Source organism: Solanum lycopersicum, chromosome 1 (genome assembly GCF_036512215.1).
Source record: "Solanum lycopersicum chromosome 1, SLM_r2.1".
In the NCBI taxonomy this organism is placed as follows: Eukaryota; Viridiplantae; Streptophyta; class Magnoliopsida; order Solanales; family Solanaceae; genus Solanum; species Solanum lycopersicum.
In genome coordinates this window covers 65,752,753-65,779,095 of record NC_090800.1, presented here as the reverse complement: position 1 = coordinate 65,779,095, position 26,343 = coordinate 65,752,753, and the positions used below count along the sequence as shown (strand labels likewise).

General features: G+C 37.2%; 1 protein-coding gene across 1 annotated transcript; it reads right to left on the bottom strand.

The window, feature by feature from the left end:
- Window positions 1-10,924: 10,924 nt before the first annotated feature.
- LOC101247251 (MADS-box transcription factor PHERES 2-like) lies at window positions 10,925-11,665 on the bottom strand. The gene has a single exon (XM_004229033.1). It carries the CDS (start codon window positions 11,663-11,665, stop codon window positions 10,925-10,927), a length of 741 nt encoding a protein of 246 aa, XP_004229081.1.
- Between the last annotated feature and the right edge of the window lie 14,678 nt (window positions 11,666-26,343).

Below are 26,343 nucleotides of genomic sequence, written 5' to 3'. Positions count from 1 at the left end.
CACGACTTGCAAAATTTGGGTCGTGACAAATTTGGTATCAGAGCCCTAGGTTCATCGGTCTCAAGAGTACAAGAGCAATGTCTAGTAGAGTCTTGCGGATCGGTATGAAGACGTCCATACCTATCTTCGAGAGGCTATAGGACATTTAGGAAATATTCTGTTGTTTTATTCATTATCGTGCACACTTGACCTTGTAGGAATTCTAATCTTGATATCTCATTCTCTCTCAGATGGCGAGGAACCGTACATCAGCAAGTGGTGGTCAGGATCCTATTACTGCGCCTGCTTCTGTGAACACCATCCGAGGTAGAGGTAGGGGACGAGCTCGAGGTCGGGTTAGGGGCCGTGTTGCAGCACCTGTGGATGGTCAAGTACCAGTAGCTACCCAGGGTCATGATAGGACCGTACCTCTTTATGCAGAGCTTATTCATGGGGATGTGCAAGATCGTGTCGAGGGGGATGGGCCAGCTCAGGCTCCACCCAGTACTATTGTCCCCCAAGTGTTTCAAGATACCTTGGCTTGTATGTTAGGAATCCTAGAGGGGATGGCCCAGGCAGGAGCTTTGCCTGTCACTTCTGATGGCTCACAGACCCGTGTTGGAGGTCAAACTCCAGATCCGATAGTTGCTCCAGATTATCAGACTCCCAGGACACAGCCAGCTGCCGCTGTAGCTCCTCGTTTTGATAGTATGGAGTTTCCAGATATGACATCACATTTGGTGAACAGGCCTTATATGACTATTGATGAGCAAAAGATGTTTGGGAGGTTCAGACTAATGAATCCTCCTACTTATACTGGTGACTTAGCTGAGGATGCATATGAGTTTATAGTTAGTTGTCATGAGAGGTTACATAATCTTGGATTAGTGGAGTCTCATGGAGTTGACTACATAGCGTTTCAGATGACCGGCTCTGCTAAGCAGTGGTGGATGAATTATATTAGTAGTAGGCCAGCTGGATCCCATCCACTATCCTGGACTCAGTTTACTCAGGTATTTCTATCCAAATTTGTTCCACGCAGTGAGAGGGAGCGCAAGAGGGCCGAGTTTGAGAGTTTGCAGCAAAATGGTATGTCAGTTGCAGAGTATGAGGGAAAATTTCATGCCTTGGCTAGGCATGCTTCGATGATACTTCCCACAGAGGCTGAGAGAGTGAGAAGGTTTGTTAAGGGGCTGATTAATTCCGATCCGTCTAGGAGTTTCTCAAGTTGGTGCTTCTGGTGTTTCATTCCAGAAAGTGGTAGATGATGCTAAGGAGTTGGAGATGATTCGACGTGAGGGATTTGAGCAGCGAGAGGGCAAGAGGACTCGTTATTCAGGTGATTATGGTGGTGCTCCGCCTAGGAGTCGGGGTTACTTGGGCAAAGGTTATCACCCTCACTCCAGCAGACCCATTCATGCTGCTATACCAGCGTCTGAGGTTGGTTACGCTGGGCATAACTCTTCGAGCTCGGTACATACTTCGCAGGGTTCATCTTCTAGACCTGTAGTTCGTGGAGGGCATTCTGGTCATTCAGGTTCCTCTCATCAGCCTGCTTCTCGTAGGGGTTGTTTTGAGTGTGGTGATATGGGACACTTTGGGAGAGACTGCCCTAGGACCAGACGTGGTGGCTTACATCAGGGTTCTCAGGTTTCGACTTCCAGGGCTACACAACCTCCAGCTAGAGGTGGTGCACAGAATGGTAGAGGTGGTTCTCATTCAGGTAGAGGTGGTTCTCCTTCTGGTCGAGGTGGTGGTCGTGGAGGTTGACAATCTGATGGAGGTCGTTCTCACTGTTATGCTTTTCCAGGTAGGCCAGAGGCTGAAGCCTCAGATGCTGTTTTTACAGGTATTATTCCGGTTTTTCATCGACCAGCTACTGTATTATTTTATCCAGGCTCTACTTATTCTTATGTGTCCACATATTTTGCTCCTAGTCTGGATATATTATGTGAGTCTCTTGATTTGCCGATACGTGTTTCTACTCCTGTCGGGGATTCTGTAGTTGTAGATCAAGTGTATCGTTTATGTACTGTTACTTTGATGGGGTATGACACTCATGCAGATCTAAAGGTCCTAGAAATGATATATTTTGATGTGATTCTTGGTATGGATTGATTATCTTCTTACCACGCAATTTTAAATTGTCATGCCAAGACCATCACTTTAGCTATGCCCGGAATTCCTATAGTAGAATGGAGAGGTACTCTTAGTCATCCTTCTAAGGGTGTGATATCATTCCTTAAGGCTCGTCAGTTGGTACAGAGAGGATGTTTGGCGTACTTGGCGCACATTCGAGATACTAGTATTGAGACTCCTGTGCTTGAGTCTATTCCAATAGTGAGTTAATTTTTAGAAGTATTTCCGACCGATTTGCCAGGTCTTCCACCAGATCGAGATATTGATTTTTGTATTGATGTGGAGCCAGCACTCGGCCTATTTCCATTCCTCCTTATCGTATGGCACCAACTGAATTGAAAGAGTTGAAGGAGCAGCTGCAGGATTTGTTGAGCAAAGGTTTTATTAGACCAATTGTATCTCCTTGGGGTGCTCCAGTGTTATTTGTAAAGAAGAAAGATAGATCTATCCGTATGTGTATTGACTATAGGCAGTTGAACAAGGTAACCATTAGAAATAAGTATCCGATACCTCGTATTGATGATTCATTTGATCAGTTACAGGGTGCTTCAGTTTTCTCCAAAATTGACTTGAGATCTGGCTATCATCAGCTGAAGGTTAGGGCGGAGGATATCCCTAAGACGGCTTTTCGAACACGTGGTCATTACGAGTTTTTGGTGATGTCTTTCGGATTGACTAATGCCCCAGCAGCTTTTATGGACTTGATGAATGGAGTATTCAAACCATATTTAGATTCCTTTGTTATTGTCTTCATAGATGATATATTGATATACTCACGCACTAAGGAGGAACACGAGCATCATTTGAGGATTGTTCTTGGGATTCTAAAGGAGAAGAAACTTTATGCAAAGTTTTCAAAGTGTGAGTTCTGGCTTAGTTCGGTAGCATTCTTGGGACATGTAGTGTCCAAGGAGGGTATCATGGTGGACCCTAAGAAGATTGAGGCGGTTAGAGATTGGGTCAGACCTGCTTCAGTTACTGAGATTCGGAGTTTCTTGGGCCTTGCAGGTTATTATCGACAGTTTGTTGAGGGTTTCTCATCCATTGCATCTCCATTAACTAGATTGACACAGAAGGAGGTGACTTTTCAGTGGTCTGACGAATGTGAGGTTAGTTTCCAAAAGCTCAAGACTTTATTGACTACTGCTCCGATTTTGACCCTACCCGTGGAGGGAGAGGGTTCTGTTGTATATTGTGATGCTTCTTGGATTGGTCTTGGTTGTGTGTTGATGCAGAAGGGAAGGGTGATAGCTTATGCTTCGAGGCAGTTAGAGGTTCATGAGAAGAACTACCCTATTCATGATTTAGAGTTGGCGGTTGTTGTGTTTGCATTAAAGATTTGGAGGCATTATCTTTATGGTGTGCATTGTGAGGTGTTCACGGATCATCGTAGTCTCCAGGATATATTCAATCAGAGGGATCTAAATTTGAGGCAGAGAAGATGGTTGGAGTTGCTCAAACACTACGATATGACTATTCTTTATCACCCAGGCAAAGCAAATGTTGTAGCAGATGCCTTGAGTCGGAAGGCGGTAAGTATGGGTAGTCTAGCCATGTTACAGGTTGGCGAGCGTCCTTTAGCTAGGGATGTCCAATCCCTGGCCAATAGCTTTGTGAGACTTGATATTTCAGAATCTGGTAAGGTGTTGGCTTATATGGAGGCTAGGTCATCCTTGTTGGAGCAGATTCGGGCTCAACAGTTTGATGATGGTGATTTATGTAAGATTAGGGACAAGGTTTTAAAAGGAGAAGCCAAGGCTGCAATTCTTGATAGTGAGGCAGTTTTGAGGATTAAGGGTCGTATATGTGTTCCTCGTACAGGTGATTTGACTAGATTGATCATGGAGGAGGCTCATAGTTCGAGGTACTCTATTCATCCGGGGGCTACTAAGATGTATCGTGACTTGAAGCAACATTATTGGTGGTGTCGTATGAAGAGGGACATAGTAGATTTTGTATCCCAGTGTCTGAATTGTCAGCAGGTGAAGTATGAACACCAAAAGCCTGGAGGTGTGACACAGAGGATGCCTATACCTGAGTGGAAGTGAGAGCGTATTGCTATGGACTTTGTGGTAGGATAATCGTGTACTTTGGGTATGTTTGATGCTATATGGGTCATTGTGGATCGACTGACTAAGTCTGCACACTTTGTACCAGTTCAGAAGACCTATAATTCAGAGAAGGTAGCCAAAATCTATATTTGAGAGATAGTTCGTTTGCATGGGGTTCCTATTTCTATTATTTCAGATCGTGGCACTCAATTTACATCTCATTTCTGGCGGTCTATGCTGAAAGAGTTGGGCACTCAGGTGGATCTTAGTACAACCTTTCACCCTCAGACTGATGGTCAATCTGAGCGGACTATTCAGGTTCTCGAGGATATGTTGCGGGCATGTGTGATTGACTTTGGTGGTTAGTGGGACCAGTTCTTGCCTCTAGCGGAGTTTGCTTACAATAATAGTTATCACTCGAGCATTGGGATGGCACCATTTGAGGCTCTGTATGGCAGGAGATGTCGATCTTCAATTGGCTGGTTTGATGCATTTGAGGTTAGACCATGGGGTACATATTTGTTGAGGGAGTCCTTGGACAAGGTCAAGTTGATCCAAGATAGACTTCTCATGGCTCAGAGCAGGCAAAGGAGTTACGCAGATAGGAAGGTTCGTGATTTGGAGTTCATGGTTGGAGAGAAGGTTCTACTTAAGGTTTCACCCATGAAGGGTGTGATGAGATTTGGAAAGAAGGGCAAGTTGAGTCCAAGGTACATTGGTCCTTTCGAGGTTGTGGAGCGTATTGGTGAGGTGGAATATCAGTTGGCTTTGCCACCTGGGTTGTTAGGTGTCCATCCTGTATTTAATATTTCAATGCTTAAGAAGTATCATCAGGGTGGTGATCACGTGATTTAATGGGATTCAGTGTTACTTGATCAGAATTTGACTTTTTGAGGAAGAGCCGATCACCATTTTGGATAGGCAAATTCGGAAGCTGAGGTCCAAGGAGATTGCTTCAGTAAAGGTTCAGTGGAAGCATCGTCCAGTGGAGGAGGCTACATGGGAGACAGAGTCAGACATGAGGAGTAAATATCCTCATCTTTTTGAGCGTTCAGGTTAGCTCTTTTCTTTCCCGTTCGAGGACGAACGTTTGTTTAAGTGGTAGGTGATGTAACGACCCGCTAGGTCGTTTCGAGAACTAGGACTAGTTCGACTCCTTTTGAAAATTTAAAGGGGTTATTTTTAAACTATTCGAAGAATAAGAGTATTTAGTTGATAAAATTTTAGTGAAGAATTAATAAAGTTAATATTTAGTGGGCCTAGTTTATAATTCAATTCAGAATTTTTTTTTGGCCCATGAAATTAAGCTTAAGTAAAGAGGGGTTAATAATCTATTAGTCATAACTCAAAATAAAATAAAAAAATACAATAGGGCAAAGAGCAGCGGTTGGCTAAGGGTTTACGGTGGTTCTTGGTAAGCACCTGAAATTCTTCAATTTTTATATGAATTTTTATAATGCTCATGTAATGTTTTTGTTTATTACCGAAAGTAAATGCTATTTCTTTATGTTAATGGTATTGGCGGGAGGAACAGGGAACCGCATGAGTTATGTTAGGTTGTGATGTGGGTGATGAAAAGTTTTAGCAACAATTAATGTGAGGTTTTTGTTAGTGTGAATATACAGTTAGGTGACTAAATTGTTTAGATTGGGAAAAAAAACCATATGAAAAGGGTGGACATGGTAACGATAGCTCCAGATACACTTGGCGGTGACATTCCCCTGAATTGGCAAAGGGTGGAACAAATTTAAAGAGTGATAAAGTTATTTGAATTAGAATAGGAAAGAAAATTTTGTTTATTTTAATCATAAAAGGTAATCATTAAATAATGATTTGATGTAATCATTGGCAAACAACCATGTTTGCATATATGGAATCTGCAAAATCCCATGGCCATTATTTACTAAAATAATGTTTTGTTTTCGTTGGTTAAGTTACAGTTAATTTATTTATCGTCTTAAACTTTTTCTTTTATTTTTTATTGAATTATTCTTTTATTTAACTTTCATATAGTAATACTCCTCGAAGTATATGGGTATAGCTAACCAATTTTTGGTGGTATCGTGTTACATGAGTATCCTTAAATTCATAATATTTATAGGAGTTGAGGCTTAACACTAGGCTTGAAATTTAGCAATATGGAATCTTTGACATATAATTTATAACAAGAGTAAGAGCTGATTGGATATATGAGTGAGCTTTCGAGTTTAGGTTAGACATATAATAAATTGAGTACCTATGAACTCGCTTACTTACGAATATTGCATAATTGGTAGATTGGGAACGTTCTGAAACTTTGCGAAAAGGAAAGAAAAAAAAATCTTGAAGGATTGTGGCACGAGATTCGGCATTTAAGGTATGTTAAGACTTTTAGACTAGTTGAAGGATGTTTTCCTAATTAAAGATTTTAAAAGAAAATGAAAATAGACAAAGGGGTAAGGGAGAAAGATGGGGGTCTCGTATCAATGGTGTGACGGGCATTGGTACGAGTGCCGGTGTTATGAAACGGAAAATTTCTACTGTATAATGCGGATTTTAATTTGAGAATTTCCAAAGCATATGGGCATTAACTAATATATTATTAACTTGAAATTTTTGTGTGATTTGTTTTCATTATTACACCCGTATAATTGTGATAATTGAGGTGGTTATGTATTATGTTGATATTAATTGAGTAAGATGCATCGTTATCCCCTTATATTGAAATAATATTGTATACATGCATTGACATGAGACTGAGTATGGTGAGATGTTAAGATTGTAATTTGGACACGTGGAGACCGTCCGTGCGGAAATTATTTGATATTATGATGGTGCGTTGAGATCGTCCGCACAGACACGTGGAGATCGTCCGTGTCGGTATATGGACCTCGCAAGTCCCCCATGGGACATGAACTCTCGATGTATTTCCGAGGAGTATCATGTATATACGGTTGAGTGAGTACTGGATATTCTGAGACATATCATTACATGGCATCATATTGCATTGCATTTCATCCCATCATTCATTCTTGATGACTATATGTTTCGTTTGGTGTTTGAAAAATATTAAATGTTGATTTCCTTTATTGATGAAACTTAAATAGTAAGTGTAATATATATATATACTTGTACAATCTAAGAATTTATTTTCTTATATAACTCCCGTCACTACTTCTTCGTTGTCGGTCAATGAGACATACTGGATACACGTGGTTTCGTACTCATACTACGCTTGTTGCATTCTTTGTGGTGCAGATTCGATTCAGAGTAGGAGCACATCTCGTGGAGCAAATTGAGTCCGGCTTGAAGTTCTTGGAGTTGTGGTGAGCTGCTTGGCTGTTCCGTGGCCCACACCTCCCTCTATCTTTTATTTATTCTGTTATTAGTATTCAAACAGGATATCCCTTATGCTAGATTTGTCATTTAGTTTCAGACTTTCTTCGAATTATAGAAGATCTTGTACTTAAGACACCAATTCTTGGGATGATATATTTTATCTTCCGCATTTCGTACTTATAAGGAACTCAATGTTGGAGATTCTTGCTAAGCGTTGGTCTTTTTTTTACTCATTTGTTGGTTTAGTTGGGTTAATATGTTGGGTTGGCTTACCTAATGGTTGGGAACATAGGTGCCATCACGACTTGCAAAATTTGGGTTGCTATGGACTTTTTCTATTAATTGTTATTAGATTCAATGTTGCTATGGACTTTTTCTAGGGACATTTATAATTGCCTCTAAAGATCATTTTTGTCGTAGTGATAACTCTTTCTATTGATAAAGTTTTTTTTATAAAGAAGTAATAGCTCTTCGTTTTGGCTTTTTTCAATTAAAATTGTAAACTGTAAACTTGGATACAAACTGACAGATTATATTTTTGTAAAATATGTTAAGCGACGTATCTTTTCTTCTTGATTGATAGGAATGTCATGTTGTTTTATAATTATCTGTCGATATTTGTGAGTTCAAGTACTCAGATAATTATGCTTTGAGATTTTAATTTGTTATGTGTAAAAGTTTTGGTTTAGAATATCAAGTTATGAATGATGTCGCCTACTGCTTGATTGATAATGACATCAATTAGTTGTAACTGCATAATAAAACCATAACAATAACTATGGTTTAGTTCCAACTAAGTTGGGCTGGTGATATGAAACCTAAGCAATAGTAATGACTATTCTGTGACGATGAGAAATAACATTTATGTTACTAACAATTTTATTGTCATAAGAAAGGAGCCGAATGTCCTCCATTTGAATTAGTTAATTATGCTCTTGTATGGATGTGATGTTCCATTTTACTTGGGAGTATTGTTGTTCGAGGCTTTTTGGTCTCTTCTTTAACATCTGATGTTTTTTTTAAGTCTTGGAATTTAGAAAATCTCATTACTTCTGACCAACTATTTTCATGGAGATTTCTTACACTTCTTTCTTATACTTAAAATATCTCTATGATTCATAATTTTTGTATAAAAAATCAAAAAATAAAAACACAAAATAGTACTTTTGAGTTTTGGGATTGCCTTAAGATAAAATGATCTTAACAATGTAGTGTATATATCGAGAATCTGAATATTATCAAATGATCAATATGAGCTTAGTAATATAGGTCAATCCCGTACGAAACACGGGTAATTTACCTAGTTATATTAAAATTCAAACCATTCTCAAATTTTTATTTTGTTACATTAAAAAAAATTTGAATTTGGTTCGAGCAAAAGCAATACATAAAACAATTGCACAAACACTTACCAAACTAATGTGTTTACACATATCGACAGGAAAAACTGAATTTTGTTTCATTTTAAGAATACTATTCAATTATATTAAACAATAAGAAAGAATTCTAAATTAGTTTCGAGCAAAACAATACATAAAATAATTGCACAAGAAACTTGTCCAATTTATGTGTTTACACGTATTGAGGAAAGAAAAGAGAATGTTGTTTCATTTTAAGATTAGAATTCAACTATATTAAAAAGCTAATCTTTCTAAAATTTGTTTTTATTACATTAAAAAAAATTCAAATTAGTTTCGAGCAAAAGCAATACAAACAAAATAATGCAATTAAAATCTAGCTGAATCTTCTATCCTTAGCCGTATACGAAAGGAAGTTATTATCTTCAAAGGTCACTCAACTTTGAAACATAATCTAGTAAAATCATTTAACTTTAGTATGTGTCAAGAAAATTACTCAACTTTCACACATTTGTATAAATAAAATCACTCTTAATGCTTGTTTGACTTGCCTACCACAAAATACCCTTAAATAATTGTGAATTTTGTCATTTTCTTTCTTTTTTTCTTGCACAATTCTCGTCAAAGCTAGTGAACTAAGTAAATGAATTAATTTTTAACAAACATGATAATCAAAACAGTTCTATTCGTACTAACCAAAGACTATTCAAGTCAATAATTTGTCAATCTATGAAGAGATCCAACACATTTAAGCCGCACTTCACAATATCCTTTATTTTCTTATTTGGGTCTATGAATTTTTATCTTTTTTTTAAAAAAAAAAAATTGTAACTAAATTAATCATAAGCAAACAAAAAAATATTAATTCCATATATATATATATATATATATATATATATATATATATATATATATATATATATATATATATATATATATATATAAACAATTTTTTTGAAGCATTTGAATATAACGAAGAAACAAATACGCCCTTCAATAGTTAAACCACATAAATAAAAAATCTTAGCTAAGCGAAAAATTTCAACCTGCCTAGCAATATTTGCATTAAATATCTTCTCTACTTTCTCAAGAAAATAAAATCTTCTCCCCTAAATATTCATTCATCATCATTTTGTTTTTATTTATCTATCATGATTATAAATTTTGGCAACTATACAACTCGATTAAGGATGTTAAAATAAAAACATAAATGAAGGAAACTAATTTATTTAGTTTTTGTTATAATATTCTCACACTTTAATTAACCACACAAAAACTACACTATATCAAAAAATAATTTTTAGTGGCAATTAATTAACAATAATAACTCAATTATCGCTATGTATATAATTTTAGCGGCAACGATCACACTTTGTATATATCCCTAAAGACTTTAGGGACATTAAATCTGATAACTCTGAACAAATGTAATGCTTAGAAATTTATTTTGAAAATGAAGTGCAGACAAATCTACTTATAATTAAACGCTTACAAGCATGATTCGATTAAAGGAGATGGCAATAATTGGATTGATCAGGGAGGCTCTATTGCCTGATAAATTAGATACATGAAGTATTTTCTATGATAGATATGAAGAATAGCTTTAATTAACCTTCGATGTGAAAAAACTAGACAACGCATATTCAGTAAAAAAAAATTACAATGTTTATGACAAAGCCAGAAATTAGAGTTGGAAGTATAAATATACTAGAATAAGATTGATCTTAATAGACTTATAAAAGAGTGTAAATAGCAGACATTGATTATATATCCTCATAAGTTGTTGTCGTGGTGGTGATTTGGATCTTGTACATTAATGTTGAATGATGTATCATCAAGAAAAGTCATTAGCTCATCATCATTCAAACTCAGCAAATCAGAAAATGAAGGACTCCGTGGAATCCCTAGTGATTCATCATTATTGTTACCCGTTGGTGTTGATGAACTTATTGGGGGGATATTGATCAAAGGGTCTATTTGTGGTGCCGATTGAGTAAAAACTAAATTAGAGATTGGAGGAGTAATCGTCGGTGAAGGCGTTGGATAAGCTATTGTTGTTGGAAGGATTGGATAAGGCATTTAAGGATACCTTTGTGAAGATAACAAAAAAGGAACCCGTGAAAGATCCACATGTGGAACCATTCGAGAAGGATTGTTCAAAGGGAACATGAATTGTAGCATTTGAGAAGGAGCATTTGAAGGAATCATCGATGGTGGACTTAGATTAAGAGGAGCCCTTGGCCCGTCAAAGTTGATCCCACTAGGTATAGTAGATGAAACCAAAAGAGGAATCTTGGATAGTACTGGAGAATCAATTTGGACCAGAAGAGGATCCCACTGCATGTCGAAGCTGGTCCCACCAGAATTGATCGGTGCATCAATAGGTAGAGGAGCATTTGATGTCGAACCTTCTTTGTTAGTTTTTACTTTGATCCCATCATTTATCAGCTTGAGGTGCTTATTAATCACATAACAGAGATCGTTGAAATATTCTGGGAGCCTATTATTGGGCATCTCTTCACCATTCAACAATCCATACATCTGGTTTGTATACTCCATTTTCTTGTTTTCCATCCTTACCTTCTCAAGTTCCTTCTCAATTTTCTCGATCCTTTTCTCAGTTATCATTTCATATGTTTTCATGTTTTTTGATCTCTTCTCCTCTGGAAGATCAATAAACTTTGTAAAGAGGCTTGTAGCAACTTCATGATTTGGAAACACCTCTGGTGCATCATGATAATCGCTATTGACTAAGGTAGTCAATTCAACATCGTAAAGGGTGTTGAGTTCACGAGCCTTTGTTAAAAATCCCTTAGTCATTTTCTATATGAGACTCTCCTCTCATTGCGATTTTCCATGAAAGCCAACTTTACTTTCTTTAAAACCATGGCTAAAAATGAGGAAGAGGAGAAGATCTTTATTTATTAGGATATGAGGGATGAAATTGATTTATATTGTTACTGTTGTTGTATGTTGCTTTGCTAAGAATTGTCTTCTATTAATAAGTACAAATAATTTTTTAAATAATTTGAATTAGAATATACTTAGTTGTCATGTGTACAATTTTGGCATAAAAATAAATGATGGTATATTTGATATCAAATTAGATTCCATAATCTTGAGATTAATATAGTTAAAACTCATATTGAACAAATCTTTTTTAGTCAAAATTTTCTTATTAGGAAAAAAGTTAATTGATTTAGATTTAAGAAAGTATAATGTATGAAAGAAAAACTAACTATAGACTATTAACAAATATTTTTTTAAAGAAATTTTAAAAAATTGTATATTTTAATTTATGAATTTAAAGGATAAATATTGAAAAAAATAAAAATTTGACATATTGGCAAAAAATATTGAAATATTAATCTTTAAAATATTTGAATAATATAATAAAAATTAGTTTATTTATCAATAAAAGTGAAATATTTATTGAATATTAAATGAAGATACTTGTATGATTATTGCCATTGCAATGCTTATGATAGCATATTATTAATTTTTTCCAATTTTTGAAGAGACCATATTTTGTAGAAATTTTATATTTATAGATTATATTAAAAATCAAATCATGCTTAAATTATAAATTTCTTACATTTAAAAAATTCTAAATGAGTTTCGAGGCATATTAGTACATAAATACTTGCACAAGACACTTACCAAACTAATGTGATCACACATATTGAAAAAATAATTAAGTGTTTGTTTCATTTTAAGAATAACATTCAATTATATTAAAATATAATTATTCTCAAATTTTATTTTGTCACATTAAAAAAATTCTAAATTTGGTTCGAGTAAAAGCAATACATAATATAATTGCACAAAACACTTACAAAACTGATGTGTTTATACATATTGAGGGGAAAAAGTGAATTTTGTTTCATTTTAGAAATACTATTCAATAAAGTTAAACAATAACAAAGAATTCTAAATTAGTTTCTAGTAAAACAATACATAATATAAGTGCACAAGAAACTTGTCCAATTTATGTGTTTAGATATATTGAGGAAAGAAAAAAGAATTTTGTTTCATTTTAAGATTAGTATTCAACTATATATAAAATCAAATCATTCTAAAATATGTTTTCGTTACATTAAAAAATATTTCAAATTAATTTCGAGCAAAAGTATTAATTACAAAATATTACAATTTAAGTCTAGCTGAATCTTCTATCCTTAACCATATACAAAAGCAAGTTAATATCTTCGAAGGTCACTCAACTTTGAAAAATTATCTAGAAAAATTATTAAACTTTATTTTTTATCAATAAAATCAATCAACTTCCGCATTTGTATCAATAAAATTACTCTCAATGCTTGTTGGACTTGCCTACCACAAAATACCCTTAAGTTATTGTGAATTTCGTTATCTTCTTTCTTTTCAATTCTCGTCAAAGCTAGTAAACTGACTAAATGAATTAATTTTAACAAACATAAAAGTCAAAACAATTTTATTCATACTAATTAAATACTTTCAAGTTAATAATTTGCGATCTATGAAGAGATCCGATTCGATCTACAAAGACCGTCTCCTAAACAAGTCAAATAAAGTTCTTATATATTATTCATAATTTTAATCCAACATATTTTAGCTGAACTTCACACTAGACTAAGAGGAGCCCTTGGCCTCTCAAAGTTTGTCCCACTAGGTATAGTATATGAAACCAAAAGAGGAATCTCGGATAGTACTGGAGCATCAACAGGGACCAGAAGACAAGCCCATTGCATGTCAAAACTTATCCCACCTGAATCCACTGGTGCATCAATAGGATAAGGAGTATTTGATGTAGAACCTTCTTCGTGAGTTTTTGCTTTGATCCCATTGTTTATTTGTTTGAGGTGTTTATTAATCGCATAACATAGATTGTTGAGATCTTCTGGGAGCCTCTTATTGGGAATCTCTTAACCATTCAACAATCCATACATCTACTTTCTATACTCTATTTTCTTGTTTTCCTTCCTTACCTTCTCAAGTTCCTTCTCAATTTTCTCGATTATTATTTCATGTGTTTTCATGTTTTTTGATATCTTGTTCTCTGGAAGATCGATAAACTTTGTAAAGAGGCTGGTCGCAACTTCATAATTTGAAAACACCTCACGTTCATCATGGTAAGATATATTAACTAAGGTAGCCAATTCAACATTGTAAAGGTTGTTGAGTTCACTAGCCTTGGTTAGAAATCCCTTTAGTTGTTTTCTATATGAGACTCTCCTCTAAGTGCAATTTTTCATGAAAGCCAACTTCACTTTCTTTCTAACCATGGCTAAAAATGAGGAAGAGGTGAAGAACTTTATTTATTAGGATATGAGGGATGAAATTGATATAATATTGTTACTGTTGTTGTGTGGTGTTTTGCTAAGAATTATCTTTTATTTATAGATTCAAATAATTTTTAAATAATTTGAATTAGAGAATACTTATTTGTCACATGTACTATTTTGGCATAAAAATAAATTAGGGTATATTTGATCTCAACTTAGATTCCATCATATTGTTTGAAAAGTTTGGAAAAAAAACTTGAAAGGAGTGTACAGACGTTCAACTTGAGTTATGATGATAAGGTATTTGTAGTTTTGAATTTGATAATAAGTGTTGTTGGCTTATTAGATGAGGATATAATAAGCTCGATGAAGAGGCGATAAATAATAATCTAAGATATATTAATTCATAAATATCTTCAATGTATGAGTTAATGTTGATATACAATGGGATTGAGTTATAAAGTTGGAATCAAAATGAAAGGTTTTCATTGCAATTCGACGTTTCTGGTAATATCCTTTGTTAAGGTATGAATTGGTGAAGGGTAAGAAATGATTGATCACATTGAGTAGAAGCATATCGAAGGACTTAAAAATAATTTAATTAGTAAATTTGGTTACTTTTGATTGTTATACCCAAATGGGTTTCACGTAATGTTTCAATTTAGAGGATAAGGTAAAAATATTGTCACAACCCAAATCGGGCCGCGACTGGCACCCACACTTATCCTACTATGTGAGCGAACCAACCAATCTAACCCCAATCGTTTACCAATAATAACAGAAAATAATGCGGAAGACTTAAACTCATTAATGAAAATCAATTAAATAACTTCTAAAAACTCAAAGACATTTATTATCCCAAAAATCTGAAATTCATCATCACAAGAACATCTATCCTCAAATTACTAATCTAAGAGTATCTAAGAAGCTAAAATACATAAAAATCTAGTCCATGACGAAACTTCAAGGCATCAAGACATGAAGAGGAAGATCCAGTCCAAGCTAGAAGCATTAGCTCACCCTAAAATCCGGAGTAATGAAGACTGGCTAGAGTTGCGGTTGGGTTGAAGACGACGGCACGTTTGCTGCACTCCACAAATAATCAAAAAGGAAACATACAAGTAGGGATCAGTACAAAACACAGGTACTGAGTAGATATCATCGGCCAACTCAAAATAGAAAACAATATATATCAGATAATATCATAAAATCAACTACAGTACTCAACATGTGGCATTTACAATTACCATACCCTTGGTCCCAACACCAAGCTCATCAATGAGGACTCACGCCTACCCATCATACTCATTTGGGAATTAAGTTCATTAAATTGAGTATATTAACATATTCCAAGATTCATTCTCTTTACTAATCCTGGTGTTGGAACGTGACACTTCGATCCTCATATACTATCCTGGTACCGGAACGTGGCACCCGATCCATATTCTATCCTGGTGTCGGAACGTGACACTCCGATCCTCATATACTATCCTGGTACCGGAACGTGGCACCCGATCCATATTCTATCCTGGTGTCGGAACGTGACACTCCGATCCTCATATACTATCCTGGTACCGGAACCTGGCACCCGATCCCCTAATCTCACTACTTTCGTTCATCAAGTCTTCTTGTCTACTAAGGCATCATCATTAACAAAGTAGATTAGGCTTTCTTTTTCAAGATTTAGAATTCAATAGCTTCATCATGCTTATCTCATCACAATTATATAATCACAACATGCAAACACACAATTAAGCATATAGAAGGGTTTACAACACTACCCAATACATATCATTCGCTATTAAGAGTTTACTACAAATAGTGTTAAAACCATAACCTACCTCCACCGAAGAATTGTGATCAAGCAAGCTAATCCTCAAAATTTTTGGTTTCTTCTTCGTTTCTCCTCTCTCTCTCGATCATTTTTCCCTCTCTTTCTGTTCTTTTCTTTTTCTTATTCAAACCCTCTTTCTTTTACCCTAATTAGCATATAATTAAGTATAAAAGATGGTGAATTAACCCATTAATTAATTCAAGGTTATCTCTTTTAACCCTCAAGTAGTTAAATTATTAACATTAACCCACTAAATTTATAATTATAGCAGAAATAGTCCAAAACGTCCCTTAAAACATTTAAAGAAATCCGACCCCGCCTAGGATTACGTAGCCTGTGACGGGCCGTCGTGCCTGCGACGGTCCGTCCTGCTGCTCCGTCACAGAGTTCAGTGACTAAATTTCTATGGAAGATGTGTGACGGTCCGTCGTGCCCACGACGGTTTGTCCTGCCATTCCATTACGAAGTTCAGAGAGTAGATTTCAGCACCCAAATTTCAGAATTCTAAGTATTTTGGAACGAGACACCCTCGACGGTCTGTCGTGCCTACGACGGTTCGTTGTGGGGTCTGTCAACCAAGACAGCTTTTCCAGAATTAAAATCTGCTGCTCAAAACGACTAGACAGGTCATTACAATAGATACCAATTTACCCATCGTTCGTCCTTGAACGATCGTAAGAAGAAAAACAAGGGCGAAAAGGAGTACTTGAATCTGTAAACAGCTGTGGGTATCTTTCTTGCATGTCAGCCTCTTTCTCCCAAGTGGCTTCTTCAATGGGTCGATTCTTCCATTGAACTTTGATGGATGCAATCTCCCTTGACCTCAACTTGCGAACTTCTCTATCTAAAATAGCAACAGGATCCTCCTCATAAAACAAATTTTCATCAAGCAACACTGAATCCCAACGAATGATGTAGTTTCCATCCCCATGGTATCTTTTTAACATAGACACATGAAATACCGGATGCACTCCGGACAGCCCTGGAGGCAAGGCTAACTCATAAGCCACCTCCCCTACTCGCTTAAGTACTTCAAAGGGACCAATATACCTTGGGCTTAGTTAACCTCTTTTACCAAACCGCATCACCCCTTTCATGGGAGAAACCTTCAGTAAGACTTGTTCACCCTCCATAAACTCCAAGTCTCTAACCTTTCGATCTGCATATTCCTTTTGCCTACTTTGTGCCGCTAAAAGCTTTTCTTGAATAGATTTCACTTTCTCTAATGAATCCCTCAAAAGGTCAGTACCCCAAGTTCTAACCTCAAATGCATCAAACCAACCAATGGGAGACCTACATCTCCTCCCATACAATGCTTCAAATGGGGCCATATTAATACTTGAGTGATAGCTGTTGTTGTAGGAGAACTCTGCTAAGGGTAAGAAGCTATCCCAATGACCACCAAATTCTATCACACATGCGCGAAGCATATCCTCCAACACTTGAATCGTTCTCTCAGACTGACCATCGGTCTGAGGATGGAATGCAGTACTAAGGTCCAACCTAGTACCTAATTCAGCATGCAATGTTCTCCTAAACTTAGAAGTAAACTGCGTACCTCTATCTGATATGATGGAGAGTGGAACTCCATGCAATCGAACGGTATCTGAGATATAGATTCTGGCTAACTTCTCTGCATTGTAGGTCACCTTTACCGGAATGAAGTGAGCAGACTTAGTTAACCTATCAATGATTACCCAAATGGAGTCAAACTTCCCCAATGTCTTTGAAAGACCAACCACGAAGTCCATTGCAATTCTCTCCCACTTCCATTCAGGAATGGGCATTCTCTGAAGCGTTCCTCCGGGCCTCTGGTGTTCATACTTTACTTACTGACAATTTGGACATTTGGCAACAAAATCAACAATGTTGCGCTTCATTCTACTCCACCAAAAGTGTTGCTTTAGGTCACGGTACATCTTGGTTACACCAGGATGTATAGAATATCCGGAACTATGAGCCTCTGTAAGAATAGTGTGGATCAAATCATCAACACGGGGCACACATACCCTTCCCTTAATTCTCAAAACACCTTCCTCATCCATTATTGCTTCTTTAGCCTCTTCTCGCAACACCATATCCCGAATTCGGCTTAGTTTTTTATCATCAAACTGTTTTCCCTTGATCTTGTCAAGAAAAGAAGATCTCGCCTCCACACTGGCCAAAAATCCTCCCTTCTCATTCACCTCTAACCTCATAAAGTCGTTAGCCAGAGTCTGAACCTCTCTAGCCAATGGACGTCTAGAAACTTGCAAGTGGGCTAGACTTCCCATGCTCCCTGCCTTTCTACTTAAGGCATCTGCCACAACATTAGTCTTTCCCGGATGATACAAGATAGTGATATCGTAGTACTTTAGTAGTTCCATCCATCTCCTCTGTCTCAAATTCAAATCTTTTTGAGTAAAGACATACTGTAGGCTACGATGATCTGTGTACACTTCACATTTAACCCCATATAGATAATGTCTCCATTGCTTTAATGCAAACACAACTGCGGCTAATTCTAAATCGTGGGTCGGATAGTTACGTTCATGCACCTTTAATTGCCTCGAAGCATAAGCAATTACGTTCTTCTCTTGCATTAGCACTGCACCCAAACCCGAATAAGATGCATCACAATAGACAATGAAATTCTTACCTTCCTCTGGTAGGGTAAGGATTGGTGCAGTAGTCAATAAGGTCTTGAGCTTCTGAAAGCTTTCTTCACATTCATCCGACCATACAAATGGAACATTCTGCTTAGTCAAGTTCGTCAATTGGGAAGCAATGGAAGAGAATCCTTTGACAAATCGACGGTAGTAGCTAGCTAAACCAACAAAGCTCCTTATTTAATACACATTAGTAGGTCTTACCCAATTCTTCACTGTCTCAATCTTAGAAGGATCCACCATCACGCCCTCCTTAGACACCACGTGCCCCAAGAAGGACACTGAATCTAGACAAAACTCACACTTGGAGAATTTGGCATAGAGCTTCTTCTCCCTTAACATTTCCAGTACCATTCTCAAATGCTCCTCATGTTCTTTCTTGCTCTTTGAGTATATCAGTATATCATCAATAAATACGATCACAAAGAGATCCAAATATGGCTTAAAAATCCCGTTCATCAAGCTCATGAAAGCAGCAGGGGCATTCGTAAGACCAAAAGACATCACTAAAAATTCGTAATGCCCATACCTGGTCCGAAAAGCAGTCTTTGGCACATCCGTTGCCCGTATTTTCAATTGATGATAACCGGATCTCAAGTCAATCTTAGAGAAGACACAATCACCTTGTAACTGATCGAACAAGTCATCAATGCGAGGAATAGGATACTTGTTCTTAATAGTTACCTTGTTCAACTGTCTGCAGTCTATGCACATCCAAAAACTCCCATCCTTTTTCTTCACAAATAATACCGAAGCACCCCAAGGAGATGCACTTGGTCCAATAAAGCCTTTGCTTAGCAACTCTTGAAGTTGTGCCTTTAACTTTCTTAACTCCGCGGGAGCCATTCTATAAGGGGTATAGAAATGGGGCGAGTACCCGGTTCAAGATCGATGCAGAAGTCAATATCTCTATCCGGTGGCATACCAGGAAGGTCTGCAGGAAACATATCTAAAAATTCATGGACTATCAAAACCGACTCAATTGAAGGTACTTGGGTAGTATAATCCCTGAGATGTGCCAAGAAAGCTAAACACCCTTTACTAACCATTCTCTTCGCACGAAGAAAGAAGATGATACGAACCGGATTGGAAGTGTAGTCACCCTCCCACACTAACGGATCTGTCCCAGGCTTGGTTAACGTCACAGTTTTAGCATTACAATCCAAGATTGTAAAATTTGGAGAAAGCCAAGTCATACCCAGAATCACATCGAAGTCAACAATTTCTAAGATAACCAAGTCTACATGAGTATTGTTCCCCATAAAGGTTACAGGACAAGACCTATACACCTTTTCAACTATCACAGACTCACCCGCTGGAGTAGAAACACAAATAGGCATGTCAAGCAATTCACAATGTAAATTAAGACCAGTAGCAAATGAGGAAGATACATATGAAAATGTGGATCCAGGGTCAAATAATACAGAATCCATACAATCACAAACAAAAAGATTACCTGTGATAACATCATCTGATGTCTCCGCTTCTGACCGCCCAGGGAAAGCGTAACAATGGGCCCTATAACCTGTCTTCCCGTTGCCTCTACCAGGCTGCGCTGCAGTAGTTCCCATTTGTCCTTCACCCCGATCGTTTTGGTGACCACCATTACCTCGGCCACCACACCCTCCAGAATGACGGCCTCTTCCATGACCACCTCTACCTCTGACTATTTGAGGTCTGTAACTCTGTTTTGGACAATACCTCTTAATGTGTCCAGTCTCCCCACATCCATAACACTCTCTGGATTTAAGCATAGGTCTCTGTGAAAATGACGAAGTCTGGGGATAACCTCACAACTTGGAGAAGTGTTGACCAGTCTGCGGTGGGCCCCCAACTACAGCCTGTAGTGAAGACTGAATTGGTCGGACTGAGTAACCTCCTGAACCCTGTCCTCTAGAGTAAGGACCATCAAACTCACCTCCTTTTTGAAACCTTTTTGATGTCGATTCCATGGTGAAGTCATCTGGCTTTACTCCTTCCACCTCTATCACGAAGTCTACCACTTCTTGAAAGGATTTTGCCGTAGCCGCTACCTGTAAGGCTGAAATGCGCAATTCTGACCTCAACCCCTTCACAAAACGGCGAATCCGCTCTTGTGGACTGAAAAAAAGTTGGGTGGCATACCTGGAGAGTGCACAAAACTTAGACTCATAGGCAGAAACCGACATCCTGCCTTGCTCTAGGCTCAAGAACTCATCTATTTTCCTATCCCTCAAAGTACGGGGGATATACTTCTCCATAAACAAGCTAGAGAATGATGCCCAAGTCATAGGTGGTGCCTCTGTTGGTTGACACTCAACATGTGACCGCTACCACATTTTGGCGTTCCCTTGAAACTGATAAGTCAAAAACTCAACACCAAACCGTTCTACTATACCCATCTTGTGTAGTAGCTCATGACAGTCAACCAGAAAATCATAGGCATCCTCAGATTCAGCACCCTTGAAGACTGGAGGTTTCAATTTCAAGAACTTACTGAAAAGTTCATGTTGATCATTTGTCATTATAGGCCCTGTAGTCAGACGAGGAAACGCGCCTATTTCTAATGGAACATCCATGCGGGGAGCCGCAACAGTTGCTTGTTGTACTTCCGGAACCTGAGGTGCTGGTGCAGAAAACACTGGAGGTGTCTGGCCCTGATCAGATAACCCGCTAAGATAAGCAAGAACCTGATTGATCATCTTTAGGGTAGGTTGGGGTGGCAATCCCTCATTCTATACTTGTTCATTCTCCCCTTCCTCACCCTCTCTTACTACTTCCTCAGTCGGTGGAGGAGTCACCGCCTTAGTATCAGATGGGCTAGGTGCTTGTCCTCTTCCTCTAGAGGACGTCCTCCCACGACCTCTTCCACGGCCTCTTACCGCTACTCTTCCTCGAGCTACAGCCCCAGTGGCTGGTTCAGACGCACCCTGTCCCGCCGGTGCTGGTGTTGGCGCGGTTGTTGCTCTAGTTCTAACCATCTGCGAAATAGAGTGAAGATGGTCAGATACCAATTTGTATCACCTAGATACCAATTGGACCCAAGTAATAGCACGAAAGAAATAAAGAATGGAATTTTCCTATGGTCTTATAGCCTCTCAAAGAAAAGTAAAGGCGTCCCCCTACCGTTCCTTAAGACTCTACTAGACTCGTTCTTGTGTGATGAGACCAACGAACCTAATGCTCTGATACCAAGTTTGTCACGACCCAAATCGGGCCGCGACTGGCACCCACACTTATCCTACTATGTGAGCGAACCAACCAATCTAACCCCAATCGTTTACCAATAATAACAGAAAATAATGCGGAAGACTTAAACTCATTAATGAAAATCAATTAAATAACTTCTAAAAACTCAAAGACATTTATTATCCCAAAAATCTGGAAGTCATCATCACAAGAACATATATCCTCAAATTACTAATCTAAGAGTATCTAAGAAGCTAAAATACATAAAAAGCTATGCCGAAACTTCAAGGCATCAAGACATGAAGAGGAAGATCCAGTCCAAGCTAGAAGCATTAGCTCACCCTGAAATCCGGAGTAATGAAGACTGGCTATAGTTGCGGTTGGGTTGAAGACGACGGCACGTTTGCTGCACTCCACAAATAATCAAAAAGGAAACATACAAGTAGGGGTCAGTACAAAACACAGGTACTGAGTAGATATCATCGGCCAACTCAAAATAGAAAACAGTATATATCAGATAATATCATAAAATCAACTACAGTACTCAACATGTGGCATTTACAATTACCATACCCTTGGTCCCAACACCAAGCTCATCAATGAGGACTCACGCCTACCCATCATACTCATTTGGGAATTAAGTTCATTAAATTGAGTATATTAACATATTTCAAGATTCATTCTCTTTACTAATCCTGGTGTTGGAACGTGACACCCGATCCATATATACTATCCTGGTACCGGAACGTGGCACCCGATTCATATTCTATCCTGGTGTCGGAACGTGACACTCCGATCCTCATATACTATCCTGGTACCGGAACGTGGCACCCGATCCATATTCTATCCTGGTGTCGGAACGTGACACTCCGATCCTCATATACTATCCTGGTACCGGAACGTGGCACCCGATCCCCTAATTTCACTACTTTCATTCATCAAGCCTTCTTGTCTACTAAGGCATCATCATTAACAAAGTAGATTAGGCTTTCTTTTTCAAGATTTAGAATTCAATAGCTTCATCATGCTTATCTCATCACAATTATATAATCACAACATGCAAACACACAATTAAGAATATAGAAGGGTTTACAACACTACCCAATACATATCATTCGCTATTAAGAGTTTACTACAAATAGTGTAAAAACCATAACCTACCTCCACCGAAGAATTGTGATCAAGCAAGCTAATCCTCAAAATCTTTGCTTTCTTATTCGTTTCTCCTCTCTCTCTTGATCGTTTCTCCCTCTCTTTCTGTTCTTTTCTTTTTCTTATTCAAACCCTCTTTCTTTTACCCTAATTAGCATATAATTAAGTATAAAAGATGGTGAATTAACCCATTAATTAATTCAAGGTTATCTCTTTTAATCCTTAAGTAGTTAAATTATTAACATTAACCCACTAAATTTAAAATTATAGCAGGAATAGTCCAAAACGTCCCTTAAAACATTTAAAGAAATCCGACCCCGCCTGGGATTACGTAGCCTGTGACGGGCCGTCGTGCCTGCGACGGTCCGTCCTGCTGCTCTGTCACAGAGTTCATAGACTAAATTTCTGTGGAAGATGTGTGACGGTCCGTCGTGCCCACGACGGTCCGTCCTGCCATTCTGTTACGAAGTTCAGAGAGTCGATTTCAGCACCCAAATTTTAGAATTCTAAGTATTTTGGAACGAGACGCCCTCGACGGTCCGTCGTGGGGTCCGTCAACCAAGACAGCTTTTCCAGAATTAAAATCTGCTGCTCAAAACGACTAGACAGGTCGTTACAAATATCATGGGTTGTTGGTCAAAGAATAAGATTGGCAAGCGAGTCAAACAAAAAAGAAAAAGGAACAATAAGTTTTGTAGGTTGAAGATTTCAATATATTTAGAAATTTGCACCATGAGTGGAATTTCAGAGATGTGAATAATAAGACCTTTCATATAGTGTCTTGGTTAAAAGTTGAAGGAGGTAAAGACTCATTAGGAATTTATCAACAATTTTTATGAAGATTGGATTTTAATTTTTGTGAAAAACAGTGAGGTGTGTAAGATTATGTGTTGTCATGTATTATTCAGATTATGGTAGGTAACTTATGGATATACAACAATATAGACCTGCATCTATATATGGTTACTGAGGATTTTGAAGGGATCAACACTACTACTTTTACGAGATAATATAGACTGTTATGATGTGTTACATAAGCATTTGATGGTGAGTTGATGTTATGAGCTTATAGTAGACCAAATTATTGGAGTAATCAAAAAAAAATTCTTGTGTTGGTATGACATATATGATGATTTTAAAATATTAGTTGAAATTTGGTATCTAAAAAATTACGTGGAGTTGACATTGCACGTGATTCAATAACTTTATATTGATGAGAAAGTACTTTTAGATTTAAAATTAGTGTTATCAGCCTTGGGTAGGATCCATATATGTTATAAAAAGCTTATTTGGAAAGAGAGAGCGCCATACTTTGAAAATTTTAAAGTCAATGATGTGTTTGCTTAGAAAACTTTGAAACTAGAGACTATTTGAGAGTAAGGTAAATGACGAAAGTAGTGGTGATGTTTTGTTAGTATTTAGAGAGTGTACTTCAATGAAATAATGTAAAAAGTACAAGTACAACTGTAATAGAGACCATAGAGGTGGATTGAAAGTAGCTAAAAGAATCAAAGAGATAGAGTCATATGAATGAAAATGTTTGATATGGGAACTATGGAATACGTATCTAGTGTTATTCGACTTTGATTTTTTATATTCTTATATGTTCATCTACTTCGTTTTGGATATGGTTTGGAGTGTGATTCGCTACGTATATCCACATGTGTTTTCATATCTATGGGTGAATTCCCAGTGGTGGATCAAGTGTACCGATCCTGTGATTAACCTCTTGGTAGGATGAAAACCTTGGTTAGACTTGTTCATTTTAATTATGGAAGTTTTGGTGTTGTTTGGGATAGTTGAAGTATATAGTGATTCTACACGCACAATCTAACTTATGAGAACTCATAGAAGAGCTACCGTGAAGGCCGAGTTTTCACTGTCAGATAGTGTTGTTAAAGGTTATATATAATTGAGATCACTTGTTGGGTTATATAAGTTTGATACTCCCTTTTTGAGTATCCGATATCAAAAGATCATAATTTTACAACTTAAGTTCATGAGTATATTATGTCGTGAGAAAGGAAATTTTAGTAAGATATGTGATGGTGTGTGCATTATGAGTGTTTGATCGTTGGTTCAGGTTCACTCCTTGTTATAGCAACTATTGATTCAGAATTTTATCGTGGTTGTGTGAGAAAATATTTGACCTAGTTATTGTGTTGTGGTTTAGAGAATTTTGATTCAAATTTAGTTCATGGATTAGTCTGCAGTTGATAATTTTCAAAGTTTTATTCGGAATTCCATTTCTTAGTAGTTGATCTTTGATGAAATAGTCTTAAGGAGGAACTCACTTGGAGATATAAATACGAACTCTTAAAAGATCATGCCTCATACTTGTTGTAACATCAGTTATTCTTCCTTCTCTAACTTTATGTTCAAGGACGAACATGATTTTTAGTGATGGATAATGTAATGACTCGAAAAATCATTCTTAGAAATTTTCATAAAAAATTATCATTTTACCCTTCTCAATAGTTGACACGAGTCACGTATAATTAGTGTGTGCAGTTGGTTCGGAAATTGAAGTATATGAGTGTCTATTATTATTTAATAAGTGGGCCAAGTCCATAAGTTACTCCTTTCGCCCGTTCACTCAGTACTCAATAGCAGCTCCCGTATTCGCGATTCGCGAGGGTTGAAAATGGATTTCAGACAATAGTAATATTCAATACTATATGACCCATATATACGAGTAAATCATAGTTAAATGAGGCTAGACTTTTTGAGAGTCAAAGCACGTACGAACAGAAGAAAACTAATGCGGCGGGCACACATTCACCAAAAAGGCATCACATATAGTTGAGGTAAAGTTTCTGCTTGATGAAAAGTAAATTTGTGAATTTGGTAATCATGAATATGATTGAAGTTTATGATGCCGTTGGAGTAAACACTAAATTAGACATTGGAGGAGTAATCGTCGATGAAGGCATTGAATAAGCTATTATTGTTGGAAAAAAATAGATAGGCAATTTTAGGAAGATATCTTTGTGAAGATAACAAAGATGGAACCTGTGAAAATTCACACGTGGAACCATTTGAGAAGGAGTCCTCAAAGGGAACATGAATTTTGGCATTTGAGAAGGAGCATTATTATTAATCATTAATGGGTTGTAAAAGGAATCATCGATGGAGGACTTAGATTAAGAGGAGCCCTTGGCCTCTCGAAGTTGGTCCCACTAGGTATAGTAGATGAAACCAATAGAGGAATATGTGATAGTACTGGAGCATTAAGAGGGACCAGAAAAGGAGCCCATTGCATGTAGAAGCTGGTCCAACCTGAATCCATCAGTGCATCAATAGGTTGAGGAGCGTTTGATATAAATCAGTTTTTGCTTTAATCCCATCATTTATCAGTTTGAGGTTTTTATTAATCACATAACAGATATCGCTGCGATCTTCTGGGAGCCTATTATTGGGCATCTCTTCATC